This window comes from Protopterus annectens, chromosome 10.part0 (genome assembly GCF_019279795.1).
Source record: "Protopterus annectens isolate FY-2018-M chromosome 10.part0, PAN1.0, whole genome shotgun sequence".
NCBI classification, from domain to species: Eukaryota; Metazoa; Chordata; order Ceratodontiformes; family Protopteridae; genus Protopterus; species Protopterus annectens.
The window spans coordinates 764,634,138-764,655,918 of NC_056744.1; the positions used below are offsets into that span (position 1 = coordinate 764,634,138).

General features: G+C 43.1%; 1 protein-coding gene across 1 annotated transcript in view; it reads right to left on the reverse strand.

Annotated features, from left to right (window-relative positions):
• DNAI4 (dynein axonemal intermediate chain 4) overlaps positions 1–21,781 on the reverse strand; it is a 1,182,639-nt gene that overhangs the window by 294,110 nt on the left and 866,748 nt on the right. Inside the window, exon 13 of the mRNA XM_044085587.1 lies at positions 1,576–1,700. Coding sequence (XP_043941522.1) covers positions 1,576–1,700 — 125 coding nt within the window. The remainder of the gene's footprint in view (positions 1–1,575; positions 1,701–21,781) is intronic.

The window sequence follows — 21,781 nt, forward strand, 5'->3', positions numbered from 1 at the left end:
TTGTTCTAATCCAGACTAACACCTTCACCCTTACCCCCCCCCCCACACCTAGACTTTTAACCCAAATATACTACCGCCACTACTAACCACAGTCAGAATTAGCTAGTTGTCTTTACATACTTTAAAATCTTGTCTGACAACTTTGTTACTAATATTATAAGCAACAAGAAACTATCTTAACTTGCAACATTTACTGTATATACTGTTGATAATATCTTTTTAATGTATTAAAGCCAACAACCTGTAATGTTGTTTACTATTGCTGCAACTTTGTATCTCTATTTATCATGTACATGATGTGGAGCTTTTCTCCCTGGGCATCCACTTAAAAAGGGCCTGTGTCCAGTCGGAATTTCCCGGTAAACAAATGTAAATAAAATAAATAAATAATAAATAAAAAATAATGGGTGAGTAAAGGACCAAAATCATGGAAAATCTTTCAAATATTACTGTAATTCACTTTAAAAAGTTACAAAAATATTTTGCATCAATGTGCATTTTCTGAGCAATAAAAGTATGAAACTAATTCCCAGTGATTTATCAGAAAATCAATTTTTTTCAAGGGATAGGGCATAAATATGAGGCAAAATCAGAGATACTCAGCAAAGTCTTTGACAGCTAGGAGGCACAGTAAACCCCTCTTGGCTATCTAACTTCAAAAATTCTGGAAAAGCAAAATACTTTTTGTAAATTTTCCTTGAAATATAACTGACAACTGCTAATTTCTAATTTTTTCTATCAATTTGTGGGTGACAGATACCTCAACCCAACATATCCCCATTTCTGGAATAGGCTGCCCTTACCTTTAAAAACATTGTGGGTGGCTGGATGAATGATTGCAACTTTTCATGGGAAATATCTGGAGAATGTATGTTAAATGAGGGACATTGTTCACCTCCCTTCATTACTGGGTGACATGGCTGAATTTATTGATGGTCTCCTTTCCTGCAGGCTTGATAAGAACGTATGAACCGATACTAAACTCTGTGCTGACAGCTTCTTATTTCTTTCTTCCTGAATCTCTTCAGTATTTTGGATTCCTCACTGGAGTAAAAAAATCAGCAGCAACAAGAAACAACTTACAGTGATTTCCCAGTCTAATGGTGTCTCTCTCCTTAAGCCTTGACAACTAACGACAAACTCTTCCCAACTTTGGGTATTACTTTACCACTGTCTATTCGCATTTCAGCTAATCTGCATGACTTTCACTGCATCCAGCTGCCAGAAGTAAGCTCCAATGCCCTCCTGCTATTCAATGTCATGGTATCATGACATCAAATACACCACAGTCACAAATGTACTAGTCCAAGCAGTGACTCCAAACCAGGAACAAACTTACGAGACAGAGAGGTCAAGATAATCAGCAGTGTTTCCAAGTTCCTCATAAAAGCATTATCACATCCAAAAATGATGGAAGTTAGAGAAAACCCAGATACATATTAACTTCACTTTTTGTAAAATGTTATCTTAAGTAATATCATCAAATCAATTAGACTGATTCTGCTGTTGTGTATAGTTTGAAAAATTTGCAGAAGTATCTTGCAAAATAAATACATCCAAAGTTCTTAAACTTACTTTTGGGTTAAAGTCAAAACACATTCCAGGTGCCTGTCGAGAAATAAATGCAGCAATTTTCCGTTCTTTTTCAGGTGCTGGTTTCTTTGATTTCTCAGTTCCTGTTCTTCGAAGTTTCATTAGATCTGTTAAAGACAGCATATGCATGGTAAAAAAGTATACATTTCTTAATTTCTTTATATTTGGGATAAATTCTGAAGTCGTCTTAAAATCCAGGATATTTAATCCCTTTCACATCCTGCCAAGACAGTTGTACTGACGAAGAACTATACTAAATATTTTCTTCCTTCTTTTCTTTTCTTTTTATTTTTTAAATAATTCAAAATGTCTTTCCTTCATTCTCTTTCTTGTCTTGTTTCATGTTGTAACATATTTTGAAGATGTATTGGAACCTAATATTTCTCACTCATACAAATCCATTTTAGTCATAAGTGGAGACTGTGAGATTCATCTGTCTAAATGCAAATTCATGGTTAAAAACTGAAAGGGGTTCAGGTACCTAGGCAGCGAGACATTTGTCTGTGGTACACTTGGCTGAGAACACACAGCTGAAGTGACATTCAGCTGCAGAGAAGAATGACTGTTGCAAATTCCCTGTGGACAAAGAGAAGAATGCAGTGCCATGCCATGCCTGACTGAGGTCACTTGGACTACAGCTTAGACTAAGCACCTCATTGGTTCTTTTGAGCTTTTTGTTTCTTAAAAGTTGTCTCAGGTTTCAACTTTCTGTTACCTAAGAAGTTAAGTTGTGAGTGTTTCTGCCATTTCTCCCAGTCTAGTGTCATTACCTCATTCTACCCAATACAGGGAGAACATTTGAGAAGGCTACTCAGCTTAGTTTCTGCTACTCCTTTCTCTTTCCACTAAAAAAAAAAAAAAAAAAAAAAAAAAATTCTAAGCTTGTTTCCTGCCTTTCCTGTGGGTAGTCTAGTCTGGATATAGATTTGCTGTGTCCAGGACTATTTGTAGGCTTCTAGGCCCCCAAGCATTTCTGTGTTGGACTGAAGCCTTCTAGCTTAATTTTGTTTCTTAGAACTAGCCAGTTTTTTGTTTCAGCACTCAAGTCTGTTTCTTTGAGCTCAGCACTTGTTCAGAGCTTATTGTAAGCACTAAATAAGCTACAAATTACTACAGCACTCAACGTTCCTCACTGTCTAGAGGAAAACAGTTTCTAGTACTTAACAAATAAGCACCTATCCAGGCATGTCTAAGGGTCAGCTCCCGGTATTTTCTCCTGTCTACTTGATGAATCTGGGCATCTTGGGGCAATGCAGTACTTGCCTCATGTGCACAGACAACCCTCTCCTCCTACCACCCAACACTACAACCTGTGAGAGATGTACTTATATAGCCAAACTGGAAGCAAAGCTGTCTTCACCCAAGACTGGACTAGACAGTCAAGAGGAGAAGGTAAACACTTGCACCACACCACACTCAGCACATAGTCCCTCAAAACCTACACCACCAAAACACACACCACCAAAACACACACAAAGAAACACAAAACACACACCTACATTCGCGGAGGCTCTCAGTAAAAACCTGCCCAAGCAACAGGGACCTCCAAAGCAGAAACACAAGCAACCTCTACCCCCAAACACAACCCAAATGACACACAGCCCAGAAACTCAGTGTGCCACTCAACCACAGCCCATAAGGCATAACAACATACCCAACACTCTAGTCATAGGTGACTCTATAGTCAGGCACACTGATGTTCCACTCACCAAGCTAAACAAGGAGAAAGGTACTGTCAGCTGCCTGTTGGGTGCCAGGATCCACCACATAACGCATGCACTCATGTCACTCCACAACAAGTACAAATATGACTCTGTCATTGTCCATGTCGGTGTGAATGACCTGAGATGTACCTCCTTTGACTACATGAAAAAGGACATGGAGGAGCTGTCTGATCTTGTAGCCCAGGCAGGTATGACCCTAGCCCTGAGTAGCATCCTGCCATCACCCAGAATGATACCACAGTACAAGGACAAAATTATTGACTTCAACAATTGGCTAAGCTTCTGGTGTCATTCTAAGGGGATCCAGTATCTGTCCACCTGGGATGACATGATTGACAAACCACGATGCTTTGCCAGAGATGGCCTGCACCTGTTGCCCCTGGGATTCCGGATACTGGCTAAGGCTCTAGCCACCCCTATAGTGCCTTTTTTAAGCAAGGTTCAAATGACAAATTCACCACACTAACAGGTACAGGCAAGAAGAATCTGAGGGTATTGCTACTCAATGCTAGAAGTCTAAACCTCAAAATGCACTCACTCGAGGCACTCCTTAAAAAGGAGAACATCGACATCTGTGCAGTGACAGAGACCTGGTTCAAGGCTCCAGAGAGTACCCCTGCATTACCAGGCTATAATTCATACCACACCTTTCGGCCACCTAACCTGGACCGAAACACTAAAGGCGGAGGCGTGTCCATATTCATTAAGGATATCCACACCTTCAGGCTAGTTGCTCAGCATAATGCATCCGAGATTATCCAAGTGCAACTAACTCTGGGCAAGACCGCAATCCAAATTGTAGCTTGCTACAGATCCCCCACCATGCCCCAGGATTCCTACTCCTCATTTCTTAATACACTGGAAAATATTAGGGTACAACCTAACACCCTAATAATGGGTGATTTCAACTACCCTACCATTAACTGGGAAAACTACTCATGTACCAACTCTTGTGCTCAACGTTTTCTGGAATTCATAAATTCCAATGCCATGGATCAACTTATCCACACCCCCACCAGGGGCAACAATATCCTAGACCTGGTTATTACCAACATGGGCAACCGGTGCTCCACACCAGGGGTCAATTCCTCGTTGGTCAGATCCGACCAAAAGTTAATCACCCTAGACATCCACATACCTCCCCTACCCCCCCATTGGGGAAACCACAGTAAAAAATTTCTCCAAAGCCAACTTCACGCTTCTTAAGACAGAAGTGGCAAACTTTATGACACCCATGCTGATGGACAATAGAGGCATGACTGCTGAATCCTACACAAATGCACTTTATAAGCACTTACACAAGTGCATGGATCGTGCAATCCCTAACAGAACCAAGATGCTATCCTCCAAAAAAAGGAAGCCAATCTGGTGGTCCCCTGCCATAAACAAAGAAGAAAGAAACTGTTGCAAAAAAGAGTAAAATCCCATGATTGGAGAAACTCCCTGGTCAGCCTCAGTAAGAAGCTGAGATCCCTCATAAAATCCTCCAAAGCTAGTTATGAAAACAAAATCGCCACTGACTCTAAAGACAGCCACAAAGCATTCTATAGTTATGTCAAGAATCTCAATGGCAACACTCAGATCTGCTCTGAGTTACAGCACAATGACACTAAATATACAGAACCAACTCATATTGCCAACATCCTGGCAGATAGGTTCAGTGCTAACTTTACCCCCCTGTCATCCCCTAAAGGGCCCATCTCTATACAAGAAGAATGCAAAGTTCCTGTAATCACAGCTGCACAGGTAAAAAACACACTATACAAGCCAAGAACACAGCATCCATGGGACCTGACGACATCCCAGGCTGTGTTCTACATGAACTACAGAATGAACTGGCACCCCACCTAAGTACCATGTTCAGTCATAGCCTCACCTCAGGCTATGTGCCCACTGAATGGCGCACAGCAACAGTTATCCCACTCCACAAAGGGGGTGCCACCACAGAACCCGGAAACTACTGCCCCATTAGCCTAATGAGCCTGGTCTGCAAGGCTATGGAACGTATCATCATGGAACTTATAAACAATGACATTGGTAATCTCCAAACTCAGGACCCCACCCAGTTCGGGTTTGTAAAAGACAGATCATGTCTCCTAAACCTGATAGACTTCTTTGAAGCAGTCACCAAAGCCGTAGATGAGGGTAAGGTGGTTCACACAGCCTATCTAGATCTCGCCAAGGCTTTCGACACCATCCCCCACTCTGGAATTATAGATAAATCCCTATGTCACAAGATGGGTTGCCAACTGGCTCACTGACAGAACCCACACTGTGAAAGTAGCAGACTCCAAATCCAACTTCAGACCAGTGACAAGTGGAGTAACACAGGGTACAGTCCTGGGTCCTCTCCTGTTTGGTATCTACTTCTCTGAAGTACAGGCCAACACAGAAGGTCTTTGGCTAATGAAGTTCGCAGATGACTGCAAACTAGGAGCCATAATCAAAACTCCAAAAGATGTGGACATCCTACAAAAGGGCCTCGCTGAGACAGATGCCTGGTGTCAAAGCCATGGCCTCAAGCTCAATGCCAAAAAGTGCATTGTCATCCCTTTTGGTAAAAACTCAGTACCCATGAACTACCACATAGGCGGTAGTCTACTTAACACTGAAAGTGTGATAAGAGACCTTGGGACACAGGTGGAGTGTAGTCTCTCCTTTGATAATCATATCACCACAGTAGTCAGGAAATCCTTCTACGTGGCACACCTCATCACAAAAGGTTTCTCATCCAGGAAAACAGAGGTCATTGTTCCCCTCTACTCGTCACTCATTAGACCCATTATAGAGTACAATGCCCCTTTTGGTATGTACCTCACAAGACATCTACAACAACTGGAAAGGCCACAGAAATACCTCACAAAGAGGATTACCGACCTCAAACAGATGCCCTATGCAGCCTGTCTCAAAAAACTGCAGCTTTACTCCGTTGCATATCGCCTACTCAGAGGTGATCTCTGCCTAACAAACAAAGCTATGTCAAACCCAGAGCTTTTATTCATGCTCCACTTAAAGAAATCCCAGTCCCTATGAGCTACACGGTCTAGGGACCTAAACCTTGTCACCACTATAAACAGAACATGCTGGAGGGATAGATTCCTGTCCCAGAGACTTCCCATACTCTGGAACAAACTACCTATCTATATCAAACAAAGCTCCTCATTAGCGCTCTTCAAGAAAAATATTGATGATTGGATGGGAGATAGGAAATTCACCCCGGGGTTCACTTCTGTGGCTCTGCTCGACATTGGCACAGGAAAATAATTTTCTTGGGTGGCGAAAGCCAGGGTACCTTTGGCTAGGCTTATATAGGCCCTAAGGCCAATAGCCTAGTACCTACCTATGAACCTATGCCCACAACTTTAATAATCAAATGCACAGTGGGAAAATAATGCCCATGGCCCCCAAGGCAACATAACACAGCAGGCAGTATGGCAGGCATCAGCAACAGGCTGGCCAGTGGACATGTCAGTGGCAGTAAAAATGCAGTGCATAATGGGGACTGCCTTTAAAATTCATGTGTGTGGACCATTCCTCCTTCACACTGCCTAGGGAACATTACTTAAAATGCATATTGGAGCATAAATGTGACTACGGTAGCATGCAAGATTTACTTTATGCTGTAGGACACATCTACATGTTGTAGTTACATAAGTATGTAATGTACACTGAACACAACACTTACTAGTTCTTCTGCCCCCATGCACTTGGTTACTAAAACTGTGGGCATGACAGTGTGTGCTTCTCTTTGCCCACAGGGAATTCATAACAGTCACATTTCTCTGCAGTTGAAAGTTTCATCAACCATGTGTTCCCAACCAAATGTACAACAGGGAATATCTCACTGCCTAGGCACCTGAACCCAACTGAAAGTAGTCTGCCTTTTGTTACTCACACAGACCAGTACAAGTACAGATGGGGACAGGTTGTTTATACAGTTGTAATGATACTGCCAAAGAAGCATATATTTTTTCCTTTATGTGTCAAGTGTAGAAGAGGAAAATTGAGAAAATACATAAAAGTGTAAATGATGCATCATATCATACATACTATACTGTCCCACTCACCAGGCTGAACAAGGAGAAAATTACAGTGAGCTGCCTGTCGGGTGCCAAGATCCACCACACAACTCATGCACTCAAGTCACTCCACAACAAGTACAAATATGACTCTGTCATTGTCCACGTTGGAGTGAATGACTTGAGATGTACCTCCCTGGACTACATGAAAAGAGACATGGAAGAGCTCTCGGACCATGTGGCCCAGGCAGCTATGACCCTAGCCCTGAGTAGCATCCTGCCTTCGCCAAGAATGATACCACAATATAAGGACAAAATGATTGACTTCAACAATTGGCTAAGCTTCTGGTGTCATTCAGAGGGGATCCAGTATCTGTTAGCCTGGGACGACATGATCGACAGACCACGATGCTTTGCCAGAGGTTGTCTGCACCTGTCGCCTCTGGGATTCAGGTTACTGGCAAAGGCTCTTGCCACCCCTATAGTGCCTATTTTAGACAAAGTTCAAAGGACAAAACCACCACTGTAACAGGTACAAGCATGCAAAATCTGAAGGTAATGCTACTCAATGCTAGAAGTCTAAACCTCAAAATGCACTCTCTCGAGGCACTCCTAAAAATGGAGAACATCGATATCTGTGCAGTAACTGAGACCTGGTTCAAGGCTCCAGAGAGCACCCCTGCAATACCAGGCTACAACTCTTACCACACTTTTCGGCCACCAAACCAGGATCAAAACACTAAAGGTGGAGGAGTGTCCATAATCACCAAGGATATTCACACCACCAGGTTATTTTCCCAACACAATGCGTCTGAAATTCTCCAGGTGCAACTAACACTAGGTAAGACTGCAATCCAAATTGTAGCTTGCTACAGATCCCCCACCATGCCCCAAGATTCTCACTACACCTTTCTAAACATACTGGAAAATATTAATATACAACCAAACACCCTAATACTGGGTGATTTCAACTACCCTGCCATTAACTGGGAAAACTACTGATGCACCAACACCTTTGCCCAACGGTTCTTGGAATTCATAAATTTCAATGCCCTGGATCAACTAATCCATAGTCCCACCAGGGGCTCCAATATCCTAGACCTGGTCATTACCAACATGGGAAATCGATGCTCCACACCTATGGTCACCCCCTCGTTGGTCAGGTCAGACCATAAGCTAATCACCCTTAAAATCCACATCCCACCCCCAGTAAGGAAACCTCCATAAAAAACTTCTCCAAAGCCAACTTCATGCTACTCAAGTCAAAAGTTACAAACTTCATGACACCCATGCAGATGGGAAGTGAAAGTTCGACTGCTAAGTCCTACACTAAGGCACTGTACAAGCACATCCACTCATGCATGAATCATGCCATCCCAAATAGAACCAATATACTCTCTTCTAAAAAATGAAAGCCAATCTGGTGGTCCCCTGCCATAAACAAGCTTTACAACAAAAGGAAGAAACTGTTGCAGAAAAGAGGAAAATCCCAGGTTGCAAAAAACTCCCTTACCAGCCTCAGTAAGAAGTTGGGATCCCTCATAAAATCCTCCAAAGCTAGTTACGAAAATAAAATTGCCAAAGATTCCAAAGACAACCACAAGGCATTCTATAACTATGTCAATAATCTAAATGGCAATGCTCAGATCTGCACTGAGCTACAACAGAATGGCATTAAATATACTGATCCCAAGGATATTGTCAATATCCTGGCAGATTGATTCAGTGCCAACTTCACCCCCTCTCACCCCCTAAATGGCCCATCTCAATACCGGAAGATTTCCAAATTCCGGTAATAACGGCCACACAGGTAAAAAACACACTCTCCAAAGCTAAGAATACAGCATCCGTGGAACCAGATGACATCCCAGGCTGTGTACTACATGAACTACAAAATGAACTGGCACCTCACCTAAGTGTCATGTTTAATCATACCCTCACTTCAGGCGTCATGCCCACTGAGTGGCGCACAGCTACAGTTATCCCACTCCACATAGGGGGATCCACCTTGGATCCCGGAACTACCACCCCATCAGTCTGACGAGCCTGATCTGCAAGGCCATGGAACGTATTATCATGGAACTTATAAACAAAGACATTGGCAATCTTAAAACACTGGAACCCACCCAGTTTGGGTTTGTGAAGGGCCGATCTTGTCTCCTGAACCTGATTGACTTCTTCGAATCAGTCACCAGAGGCGTGGATGAGGGTAAGGCAGTCCACACAGCCTATCTAGACCTCGCCAAGGCCTTTGACACCATCCACCACTCTGGAATCATAGATAAACTTACTAAGCTGGGCATTAATCCCTACGTCATTTGATGGGTTGCCAACTGGCTTACTGACAGAACCCACACTGTAAAAGTAGCTGACTCCAAATCCAGCTCCAGACAAGTGGAGTACCTCAGGGTTCAGTCCTGGGACCTCTCTTGTTTGGCATCTACTTCTCTGAAGTACAGGCCAACACTAAGGGACTTGGGCTAACAAAGTTCGCAGATGACTGCAAACTGGGAGCCATTATTGAATCCCCAAATGATGTTGATACTCTACAAAAGGGCCTTACAGAAACAGATGCTTGGTGCCAGAGCCATGGGCTCAAGCTCAATGCCAAGAATTATATAGTTATCCCCTTTGGGAAAAAACATGTACCCGTGAATTACCACATAGGTGGCAGTACACTAAACACCGAAAGTGTGATAAGAGACTTAGGGACACAGGTGGACAGTGGTCTCACCTTCAATAACCACATTGTCACAACAGTCAGGAAATCCTTCTATGTGGCACACCTCATCACTAAGGGCTTTTCATCTAGAAAAAAGGAGGTCATTGTCCCACTGTACTCATCCCTCATTAGACCCATTATAGAATACAACACCCCATTTGGTATGTACCTCTCAAGACATCTGCAACAACTGGAAAGGCCGCAGAAATACCTCACTAAAAGAACCACAGGCCTAAAGCAGATGCCCTATGCTGACCACCTTAAAAAACTGTTGCATATCGTCTACTCTGAGGTGATCTCTGCTTAACATACAAGGCCATGTCAAACCCAGAGCTGTTGGACATGCTACACTTACAGAAATCACAATCCCTCAGAGCCACACACTCTAGGGTTCTAAACCTTGTCATCACAATAAACAAAACATGCTGGAAGGATAGGTTCCTGACCCAAAGACTCCCCAGACTCTGGAATAGACTGCCCATACATGTCAAGCAGAGCACCTCTTTGGCCCTCTTCAAAAGGAACCTTGATGACTGGATGGGAGAAAGGAAATTCACCCCAGGGATCACGTCAGTCGCCTGGCTAGACAGGGGTCCAGGGAAGTAAATAGTGTGGGAAGAAATAGCCATTATGGCTAGGCTTGTATAGGCCCTTGGGCTGATAGCCTAGTACTAACCTATGAACCTATAAAAATCTAAAGTTAGAGAAGAAAATAAACCTTACATTAATAGTTAAACATAATAGAAGAGCCCCCTACAAATAAATAAAGAGGACCAAGAGTGGTAATATGAAGCCAATAATTCTGACTAGAAATTATGTATATATATATATAGATTGATATTAATTGGAAGAATTGTATGTCAAATCTAAGGTTAAACCAGTCCATTAAAAATTATTAAACACCAGGTTAGTAAATTAATACAAAATACAAAGGCAGTGTGTATAACATTGCTAGGATAATCAATAAGAAACTCAAAAATATGAAGCTAGTTTTGCTTAATCTTGACTAAATTGCTCAGTCTTTCATTAACACTTTGCAAACTAAAAAGTGGCAGAAAAAAGAATTTATGTCTTACCATAATGTTCTATCTGAGTTGTTGATCTTCTTCCATTCATCACTGATGGGTACGGTTCCGAACCCTCAGAACCGAGTCGGCCAAATACCAAGCTAGAGTACAACAAACTCTTGAGCCATGCTACTAGCCAGAATGCCCTTCATCCCATACCTCAGATCAAGTTTGCAGAACATAGAGTAGAAACATATATTAGAAACAGAAATAAAGGCAGAGGCCATCTCTGCGCAAACACCCTAACACACCAAAATGACCCAAAGATCTGCCAGGAGCCTTTGGCGGGGGAAGGTGGGAGGGTGTGATGAATGGAAGAAGATCAACAACTCAGACGGAACGTTATGGTAAGACATGACTTCTTTATCTGAAGTTGTTAATCTTCTTCCATTCCTCACTGATGAGACCGAGTCCCTAGCTACTACAGAATCTGGGTGGCCCTCATGGAAGAACATTCTGGAGAACCATAGAGCCAAAGGCAGCTCTTTTCCTGGAGATCAGATCCAATTTGTAATGCTTGATAAAGGTATGGGGTTTAGCCCAAGTGGTAGCTGCACAAATATCATCAATGGAAGCCCTAGCATGAAAGGTGACAGAAGCGGCCACAGCTCTAGTGGAATGAGGTTTAATGTGGCCAGGAGCTGATTCCTCCTCCAGAGAATAAACAAAGGAGATGCAATCCCTAAGCCATTTAGACAAGGTAACCTTAGACACTGCCGATGCCATTCTAGAGCCTGCAAAGGCAACAAAAAGCTGGTCTGACTTACGAAATGACTTTGTCCTGTCCAAATAAAAACGTAACTATCAGTGGACATCCAAGGAATGGAGACAGTATTCCCCTTTGTTGGTATAATTAGGGAAAAACACGGGCAACTCAATGGACTGATTAACAGAGAATTTCCGAAACCACCTTGGGTAAGAAAGTGGGATTGGTGCGAAATGATACTCTGTCCTTATGAAAAATCAAATAAGCTCTGATACACGTCTGGCTGAAGTAACTGCCACCAGAAACAATGTCTTCCAGGACAGAAATTTCACATCACAGGTTGCAGCCAGCTCGAAGGGAGGTAGAGCCAAAGTTTGAAGCACCCTAGACAGATTCCATGATTCCACAGGTTGCCTAATGGGAGGTCTAGAATGAAAAATCCCCTTCAAGAAGGTCTTACACAGACGAGAAGATATAATAGGAATTCCGTCTGAACCATCATGGAAATTGAAGATTGCAGCTAGATGCACCAAATCGTGGATGCAGAAGCCCCGTTAAGGAAAAGATTGGTCAGGTATTGAAGAACAGTAGCTACTGGAACAGAGACAGGATCCAGAGACAGCTCTTGTGCCCACAAGGAAAAGCGTTTCCACTTGTCTTTATAAAGTTTTCTGGTAGAAGGTTTATGGGAGGCCAAAATAATATTTCGTACCAGAGAAGAGAGTGATTCAAGCCTGGCTACTAATGGAAGTGGAGCAACCAAGCTGTCAGTTTGAGCGTGGTCAGATTTGGAAACGACAACCCTTGGGGGTGAGAAATGAGATCCTGACAGAAGTCCAGGATCCAAGGAGGTCGGAGCAGGTGTGGCTGAAGAAAGGGGAACCAAACCTGTCAAGGCCAGAATGGAGCAATGAGAATCATTCTGCATCTCAACCGAGTAGCCTTCCTTAAGACCAAGGGTATCAAGGGGATGGGAGGATAAGCGTACAGGAGACCCACTGGCCAATCGTGAGTCAGAGCACCTCTCTGGGACTCCCCGTGCGGAGGAAAAAGGCCAAAGTAGCTGCTGCACTTCATATTGGAGGGGGAGGCAAACAGATCACAGCAAAGCCGGCCCCAGCAGCTGAAAATTTCCTCCGCCACTCTGGGGTTGAGAGACCACTCGTGAGGAAGCAGTATGCATCTGCTCAGCCTGTCCGCAATCACGTTGGAACTCCCCGGGATGTGTGTAGCAATCAGGAAATGGTTGGAAGCAATCGCCCACTGCCAAATTCTCATAGCTTCGTGGCAAAGGGGGTAAGATCTGGTCCCTCCCTGCTTGTTGATGTACCAGATCACAGACATATTGTCGGACTGGATAGCAATCGGTCCGTGAGGAAGAAGAGGATGGAGAGCTTGTAACACCAGTAACACAGCTCTGAGCTCTAGAACGTTGATATGTAAGTTGACTTCTAGAGGAGACCACGTGCCTTGAAAAGATTTTCCCTGAAAGTGAACCCCCCCCACCCTGTCAGGGAAGCATCCGTAGTCACTGTGGCATTGGTCTGAAGAGGTTGAAAGGGGTGACAACAAAGACTTTCGTCCATTCTCATCCACCAGAGGAGATCCTGTTTGCAGAGATCGGTGATGAGGATTAGTGCGTTCAAGGGATGATGATTGTGTATCCACTGAGTTTGAAGAAGCCACTGTAACAGGCGCATATGAAGTCTGGTCAACAGAACAGTGGGAATGGCTGCCCCCATGGAACCCAGAGCCTGCAGAACTACCCTTGCACACTTTCCTGCTGTCGAGTATCACTTGCACTTGTGTTCTCAGTCTTAAGAGCCTGTGATGAGGAAGAGATATTAGGCCGAGCTGAGTGTTGAACATAGCCCTTATGAATTCCAGGTTTTTGTGAGGGCTGAAGGGTTGATTTTTCCCAATTGATAGTAATACCCAGAGACTCCGCCAGAGACAGAGTGTAGCGAAGGGCCCTGGTCAGTAGACGCTTGGTGGGGGCGGAGAGGAGCCAATCGTCCAGTTAAGGAAACACCTGGAATCTGTAAAGTCTCAAGTGAGCTGTCACCCCTGCTACACATTTCGTGAACACTCTGGGGGGCATCGAGAGACCGAAAGGCAGGGCTCTGAACTGAAAATGATTGGCTCCCAGTCGGAAGCGCAGAAGTCTCCTGGAGCGTTTGTCCATTTTGATGTGGTAATACGCATCCCGGAGATCTAGAGAGCACATCCACACACCCTCCTGAAGGAATGGAAGGATGGATTGAATAGTGACCATGTGGAACTTGGTCTGTATGACTGACTCATTCAAACAACTGAGATCCAGGATGAGGCTCCAGTCCCCCGTCTTTTTTGGCACCAAAAAGAGTCTGGCGCACAACCCTAATCCGCATTGATCTGGGGGGACCTTTTGGATGACTCACTTTAGAAGAAGCTTCTTGATTTCGGAAGCTGCCTCCTCCCTTTGACTGGGTGGTACGTCAGGAAGTGAGAATTGAGGTCTTGGAAAGGATTTGAGGGGAATGTGATAGCCTCTGGTGATAATTCTCTGCACCCATAGATCATCGGTAATAGAGGACCAGGCTGTTTGGTGCAGAGAGAAACACGCCCTGACTGCTTACAGAGGAAAGCAATCGGGCAATGCTTCAGCTTTGCTGCGCCATTCATTCAACGTCCATTGACTAAAACTCGCACAAATATCACATGGGGGAGTCGCAGAAAGGTGCAAAACGCCCAAACAATAAACGCATTTAAAATGCAAGGCACTGTTCGGTAATTTACCACTGCACGACGTGCAGTGTTTAAAACCTGAAGTGCACTTTTTCTCTGACATATGAGGTTGTAAAAAGTAAGGAAAGGCAAGAAAATACCAACAATGGTTAAAAAAGGGAATACCTGTGGGTAGAGCTAGACTATGAGAAAGACACTAGTAGAAAAATTATTGGAGAAATACACAGTTTATATGTCAAAACTACTTAGCTGGAGAGTTCAGTGAAAACATTGCTATATGGCTGCACAGCAAACGAGATCTGGGGTATGGGATGAAGGGCATTGTGGGTAGTAGTGTGGCTCGAGAGTTTGGTGTACGCTAGCTTGGTATTTGGCCAACTCAGTTCCAAGGGTTCGGAACCGTACCCATCAGTGAGGAATGGAAGAAGATTAACAACTTCAGATGAATACTTTTGTAGTGTCAAGCTACAAGGCTATGGTTGAAAGAAGTAATGTTAGGATTTTTAGATGTTTCAGTCTATCAAGTTCTAATGATAAATACATGAACTATTTGATCTTGAAGACGTTAATGAGCAATTTAGCGTAAATATGTCATATGGACAATAACCAACATTATTTATCTTGTGTACTTCAATGAGCACAAACTTCTTGAATTTTTTGCAACATGTTTCCTCAGTGAATGATGAAGAAATTTAAGTTAATTTTTTAATTAAGATTTGGTAAAGTAATTCAAACAAGCTTAATAATAATTTATGTAAGTTAGATGTAAAGAAAAACTTGAAAACATGATAGGTTAATTAAATGCAATACATTATGGTTGGGGAAGGTAGGTTAAATTAATTAATGAACTTTGTGTGAAACGTGTCCAAACTTGTGTACTGCCATGAGGGTCAACATCACAGTATTTTTATTTAATATTTATAACAGTAATATTAGTGTGTGTGTGTGTGTGTGTGTGTGTGTGTGTGTGTGTGTGTGTGTGTGTGTGTGTGTGTGTGTGTGTGTGTGATTTATCGTAGATATGCACATGATATTAAGCTGCCAAGTTTGATTACAGTGATTGTGAATAGACAGATTTTAGGGGATAAATACAAATGAAATGGGTAGTAAACAGCAATTTAGTCTTTATCATTGGAAAATATGCCGTAATATACTTAAAAGGAATGCTAAATGAGGTGACAAATATCTGCTGTAAAAATTCCCACAAAATATACATAGATTGTGATGTTGATTTTGAATTAAAAATATAAATTTAAATCACAGAATTTATAATGATAAAAATAAAAGTAACACATTCTCACCCTCAGATTACTTTAGGGCTGATTATTTCACTAGTGCAGTAATTGTATTATTAGTTAATAATGATAAACTAATAAAGACTGTATCGAAACACAGAAATATGACAGTCACAATTAAAAAAAATAAATTATATCAATTCTCTTCTTGCCACACAGTAATTGTGATTAGCCAGTTTATGAACTATTACTATGTGGTCTAAACACTGGCATCAAGTGTACAGAAGCAACCAGTACTGGTGCTTACTGAGGATCTCACGTCAGTTATACTTCAGAACCAGTACTGGTGCTTACTGAGGATCTCACATCAGTTATACCTCAGAACCAGTACTGGTGCTTACTGAGGATCTCACGTCAGTTATACTTCAGAACCAGTACTGGTACTTACTGAGGATCTCACATCAGTTATACTTCAGAACCAGTACTGGTGCTTACTGAGGATCTCACGTCAGTTATACTTCAGTTGCCCAGAGGGCTGAAAGCTTCAAGCACCTCAGAACTGTTTCTTTCAGGTTCCATAACATTTTTAAAAATGCTACGTCAAGCTACAAGGCCATGGTTGAAAAAAGTAATGTTAGGATTTTTAGATGTTTCAGTCTATCAAGTTCTAATGATAAATACATGAACTATTTGATCTTGAAGACGTTTATGAGCAACTTAGTGTAAATATGTCATATGGACAATAACCAACATTATTTACCTTGTGTACTTCAATGAGCACAAACTTCTTGAATTTTTTGCAACATGTTTCCTCAGTGAATGATGAAGAAATTTAAGTTATTTTTTTTAATTAAGATTTGGTAAAGTAAATCAAACAAGCTTAATAATAATTTATGTAAGTTAGATGTAAAGAAAAACTTGAAAACATGATAGGTTAATTAAATGCAATACATTATGGTTGGGGAAGGTAGGTTAAATTAATTAATGAACTTTGTGTGAAACATGTCCAAACTTGTGTACTGCCATGAGGGTCAACATCACAGTATTTTTATTTAATATTTATAACAGTAATATTAGTGTGTGTGTGTGTGTGTGTGTGTGTGTGTGTGTGTGTGTGTGTGTGTGTGTGTGTGTGTGATTTATCGTAGATATGCACATGATATTAAGCTGCCAAGTTTGATTACAGTGATTGTGAATAGACAGATTTTAGGGGATAAATACAAATGAAATGGGTAGTAAATAGCATTTTAGTCTTTATCATTGGAAAATATGCCATAATATACTTAACAAAAGGAACGCTAAATGAGGTGACAAATATCTGCTGTAAAAATTCCCACAAAATATACATAGATTGTGAAGTTGATTTTGAATTAAAAATATAAATTTAAATCACAGAATTTATAATGATAAAAATAAAAGTAACACATTCTCACCCTCAAATTACTTTAGGGCTGATTATTTCACTAGTGCAGTAATTGTATTATTAGTTAATAATGATAAACTAATAAAGACTATATCGAAACACAGAAATATGACAGTCACAATTAAAAAAACAAATTATATCAATTCTCTTCTTGCCACACAGTAATTGTGATTAGCCAGTTTATGAACTATTACTATGTGGTCTAAACACTGGCATCAAGTGTACAGAAGCAACCAGTACTGGTGCTTACTGAGGATCTCATGTCAGTTATACTTCAGAACCAGTACTGGTGCTTACTGAGGATCTCACATCAGTTATACTTCAGAACCAGTACTGGTGCTTACTGAGGATCTCACGTCAGTTATACCTCAGAACCAGTACTGGTGCTTACTGAGGATCTCACGTCAGTTATACTTCAGAACCAGTACTGGTACTTACTGAGGATCTCACATCAGTTATACTTCAGAACCAGTACTGGTGCTTACTGAGGATCTCACGTCAGTTATACTTCAGAACCAGTACTGGTGCTTACTGAGGATCTCATATCATTTATACTTCAGAACCAGTACTGGTGCTTACTGAGGATCTCACGAGAGTTATACTTCAGTTGCCCAGAGGGCTGAAAGCTTCAAGCACCTCAGAACTGTTTCTTTCAGGTTCCATAACATTTTTAAAAATGCTAAAAGAAAACAGATAATCAAATACTAGCGGATGTTTGCAGCATATACTTCCTACAAAACATATCACTTCATCTTGTTTAATAAGAAGTTATGTACTCACCATAACGTTCCATGTTAGTTGTCTTCTTCTCGCCTTCTTTCTTGCTGGATGGGTTCGGAGCCGAACCTCGGCTCCAACTCGGCCTAATACTAAAGCTGTAGAGCTATTTTTACCGGCTTGAGGCTAACCTATGTCCCATAATGCTAGGCGTCATATACCCAGATCTCGTTTGATAGCTAACACTATGGACAAAAACATGTCCCACCACAAGAAAGAATAAATCTATGAACTCTATAGAACTATGAGCACCACAGCCTGTCTTTCACCAGGGCTACCAAAAAGGGGACAAGAGCTCTAGGTGAAGGGGTAATCCTGGTGACAAAGAATGTCTCACCCAATACTCTAAGTCTTTCCAGGCTAGGGGGATGGAGGGTGGGACGCAAGAAAGAAGGCGAGAAAAAGACAACTAACATGGAACGTTATGGTGAGTACATAACTTCTTAATGTTAAGTTGTCAATCTCGCCTTCATTCTTGCTGGATGGGACAGCGTCCCTAGCACCTTAGTCCTGGGTGGCTCAATGGAACAGACTCTTGAGTACAGTGGAACCAAAATCAGCACGATTTCTGGAGACAATATCCAGTTTGTAATGAGAAATAAAGGTATGAGGAGAGGCCCATGTGGCCGCTGCACAAATAGAATCCATAGGTAACCTCGCTTGAAAAGCAACTGAGGAAGCTAATGCTCTAGTTGAATGAGCTCTAGGTTTGGTAGGGAGCTCCTTATGCCTCAATTGATATATTAAAGTGATAAGAGAGGTCAACCATCTGGAAAGGGTCACTTTAGAAACTGGAAGGCCTTGCTTCCCTTCCACGTAAGATAAGAAGAGTTGCTCTGATTTTCTCGTTAGTTTAGTTCTATCCAGATAGAAGCATAGCTGCCGGTGAACGTCCAAGCAATGTAATCTTCTCTCAGCTCTGTCAGTGTAATTTGGAAAGAAAACTGGGAGATCAATGGTCTGATTGAGATTTTTTTCAGATAGAACCTTAGGTAAAAAGGATGGATTAGTCCTAAGAGCCACTCTATCTTTGTGAAAAACAAGATAAGGGGGGCGCACAGATAGTGCTTGCAGTTCCGAAACCCTTCTCACTGAGGTAATAGCTACCAGGAAAAGTGTTTTCCAGGAGAGCAGTTTTAACGAGCAGGAGGCAGCAGGCTCAAAAGAAGGCAGAATTAATGATGACAGTACCAAATTTAGATCCCACGGTGGAGGAGGGTCTTTGACTGGGGGCCTAAGTAATAGGGTACCCTTCAGAAAAGCTTTGCAGAGCTTGTGGGACATAATGCTGGATTCTGACAAGCCAACGTGGAAATTTGCAATAGCCGCCAGCTGGACTCTTATAGTGGCTGAAGAGGAGCCTTTTTGGAAAAGTTCCACTAAAAAATCTAGAACTGTTTGGACAGGAGCAGTGAAGGGGTCGACTTGATTTTTCCTTGCCCAAATAGAGAAATGTTTCCATTTACTAGCGTATGTCCTTCTGGTGTTAGACTTGTGAGAGGCAAGGATAATCTCACGTACTGGCTGAGAAATTAAGGGAAGCCTGGCTAGGGTTGGAAGTGGAGCAACCAAGCTGTGAGGTTGAGAGACGAAAGGGATTGGTGTAGCCTGCCCGACTGATGGGTCAGAAGGTCTGGCACTGGGTCCAGATGCCAGGGCTGCTCCAGTAGGTGACATTGTAGGAACGGAAACCAGACTTGTCGGGGCCAGTAAGGGGCAATGAGGATCATCCTGGATCTCAAGGCAGTTGCTTTCTGGACTAACTGAGTGATTAAGGGAAAAGGGGGGAAAGCATAAAGGAGACCCCCGGGGCCAATCGTGGGCTAGAGCGTCTCTGGGAGAGAGACCCGGAAGAGGAAAGAGGGTGAAGAAGTCCTGACACTTGCTGTTTTGTGGGGTTGCGAAAAGGTCACAGCAAGGCTGACCCCACCTTCTGAATATTTGATCCACTACTAGTTGGTTGAGAGACCACTCGTCGAGCATGAGAATGTCCCTGCTCAGCCTGTCTGCTATGACATTGGACTTTCTGGGAATGTGTTTTGCTACCAGAAACCGGTGAGAAGAGATCGCCCATTGCCAGAGTCTGAGTGCTTCCTGACAAAGAGGATAGGACCTGGTTCCGCCCTGTTTGTTGATGTACCATACTACGGACATATTGTCTGTCTGAATCGCAATCGTCCCGGTGGGAAGAGAGTTCTGGAGGGCCTGCAACGCCAACAGCACCGCTCTCATCTCCAAGACATTGATGTGCAAGTGGCACTCGAATGGTTGCCATGTGCCCTGGACTGTCCTGCCCTGAAAATGCCCCCCCTACCCGATCAGGGAGGCATCCGTTGTCACGGTGGCACAACCGGTCTGCCTTGAAGCACCTGAGGTGAGACCATCCACCAAGCTAGGTGTCGTTTGCATGATCGAGTGATGAGAATATTGTGTGACATGGGACGCTGGTGAAAGGACCACTGGAAAAAAAGCATCCACTGTAGTATCCGCATATGAAAGTGAGCTAGGGGGAGTAAGGTGATTGTTGCAGCCATTAGACCCAGCGTTTTCAGTACAAGCCTGGCTTGGATTCTGTCCTCCTGTAGTGGGATTTGAACGTGACTGCGAATGTCTAACACTCTTTGTGTAAGTAGTTTTGCTGACAACTCCACCATGTTTAACATGGCGCCTATGAAGGTAATATGCTGACAAGGCGACAAGGCAGACTTTTCGAAATTTATGGAGATGCCTGGCGCTTTGCACGTTTGTACAGTGTAATCCCTGGCTTGAAGTAACTGGTGCCTGGTGGTGGCAGTAAGGAGCCAGTCATCCAAATATGGAAGCACCTGGAATCCTCGATGTCTCAGGTGAGCCGCGACCACTGCCATGCATTTGGTAAACACCCTGGGGGCTGTGGTGAGGCCAAAGGGCAGGGCTCTGAACTGATAGTGACTGACTCCCAGCCGGAAGCGGAGAAACCTCCTCTAGCGCCTGTTCATTTTGATATGGTAGTACGCATCCTGAAGGTCTATAGAGCACATCCAATTGTCCTGACCCAAAAAGGGAACAATGGACTGTAGCGTGACCATCCGGAATTTTGTTCTTTGAACCAATTTGTTCAGTCTGCTGAGATCCAAAATAGGTCTCCAGTCCCCTGTCTTTTTTGGGTACCAAAAAGAATTTGGAGTAGATTCCGGATCCTTGTTGGTCTGCTGGGACTGGCTGGATGGCTCTTTTTAAAAGCAGCTTTGAAATTTCTAGTGCTGCTTGGTCTCTCAGACCGGGTGGAACGTCTGGAAGAGGCCCTTTTGGTTGATGTGGGGTGTGGATAAAGGGGATTTTGTAACCCTCGGATATGATCGACCGTACCCATCTGTCTTGCATAAGAGAGCACCAGGCTTTTGGGTACAGCGAAAGTCTTCCCCCGACTGCCTCTGAAGGTGGACAGTCGGGCTCCTCAGGGGTGCTGAAAGGGTTTGTCAGAGAACGATTCTCTGCTACCCTGATTCTACGGACCCCCCCTGCCCCTAGGGCGGCGTTTGTTGTTGTTCCCTCCTCTGCCTCTGGAGGGAAGCTCACCACGTGCGTCCGGCAGAACTCCTTGAGGTTTGCGGAACCACATTTTCCCGCCCCTTTGACCCTTAGGATACCGTCTAGAAGGGGCAGAAAAACGGACTCCCATGACAGAGAGAGTCTTGCCTTCTCATTCGCACATGGTTAAGGTATCCTTCACTTGAGGTCCAAAAAGAGCAGAACCATCAAAGGGGATGTTAGTGAAGGACGCCTTGAAGGGGTCAGCAAAATTGCAG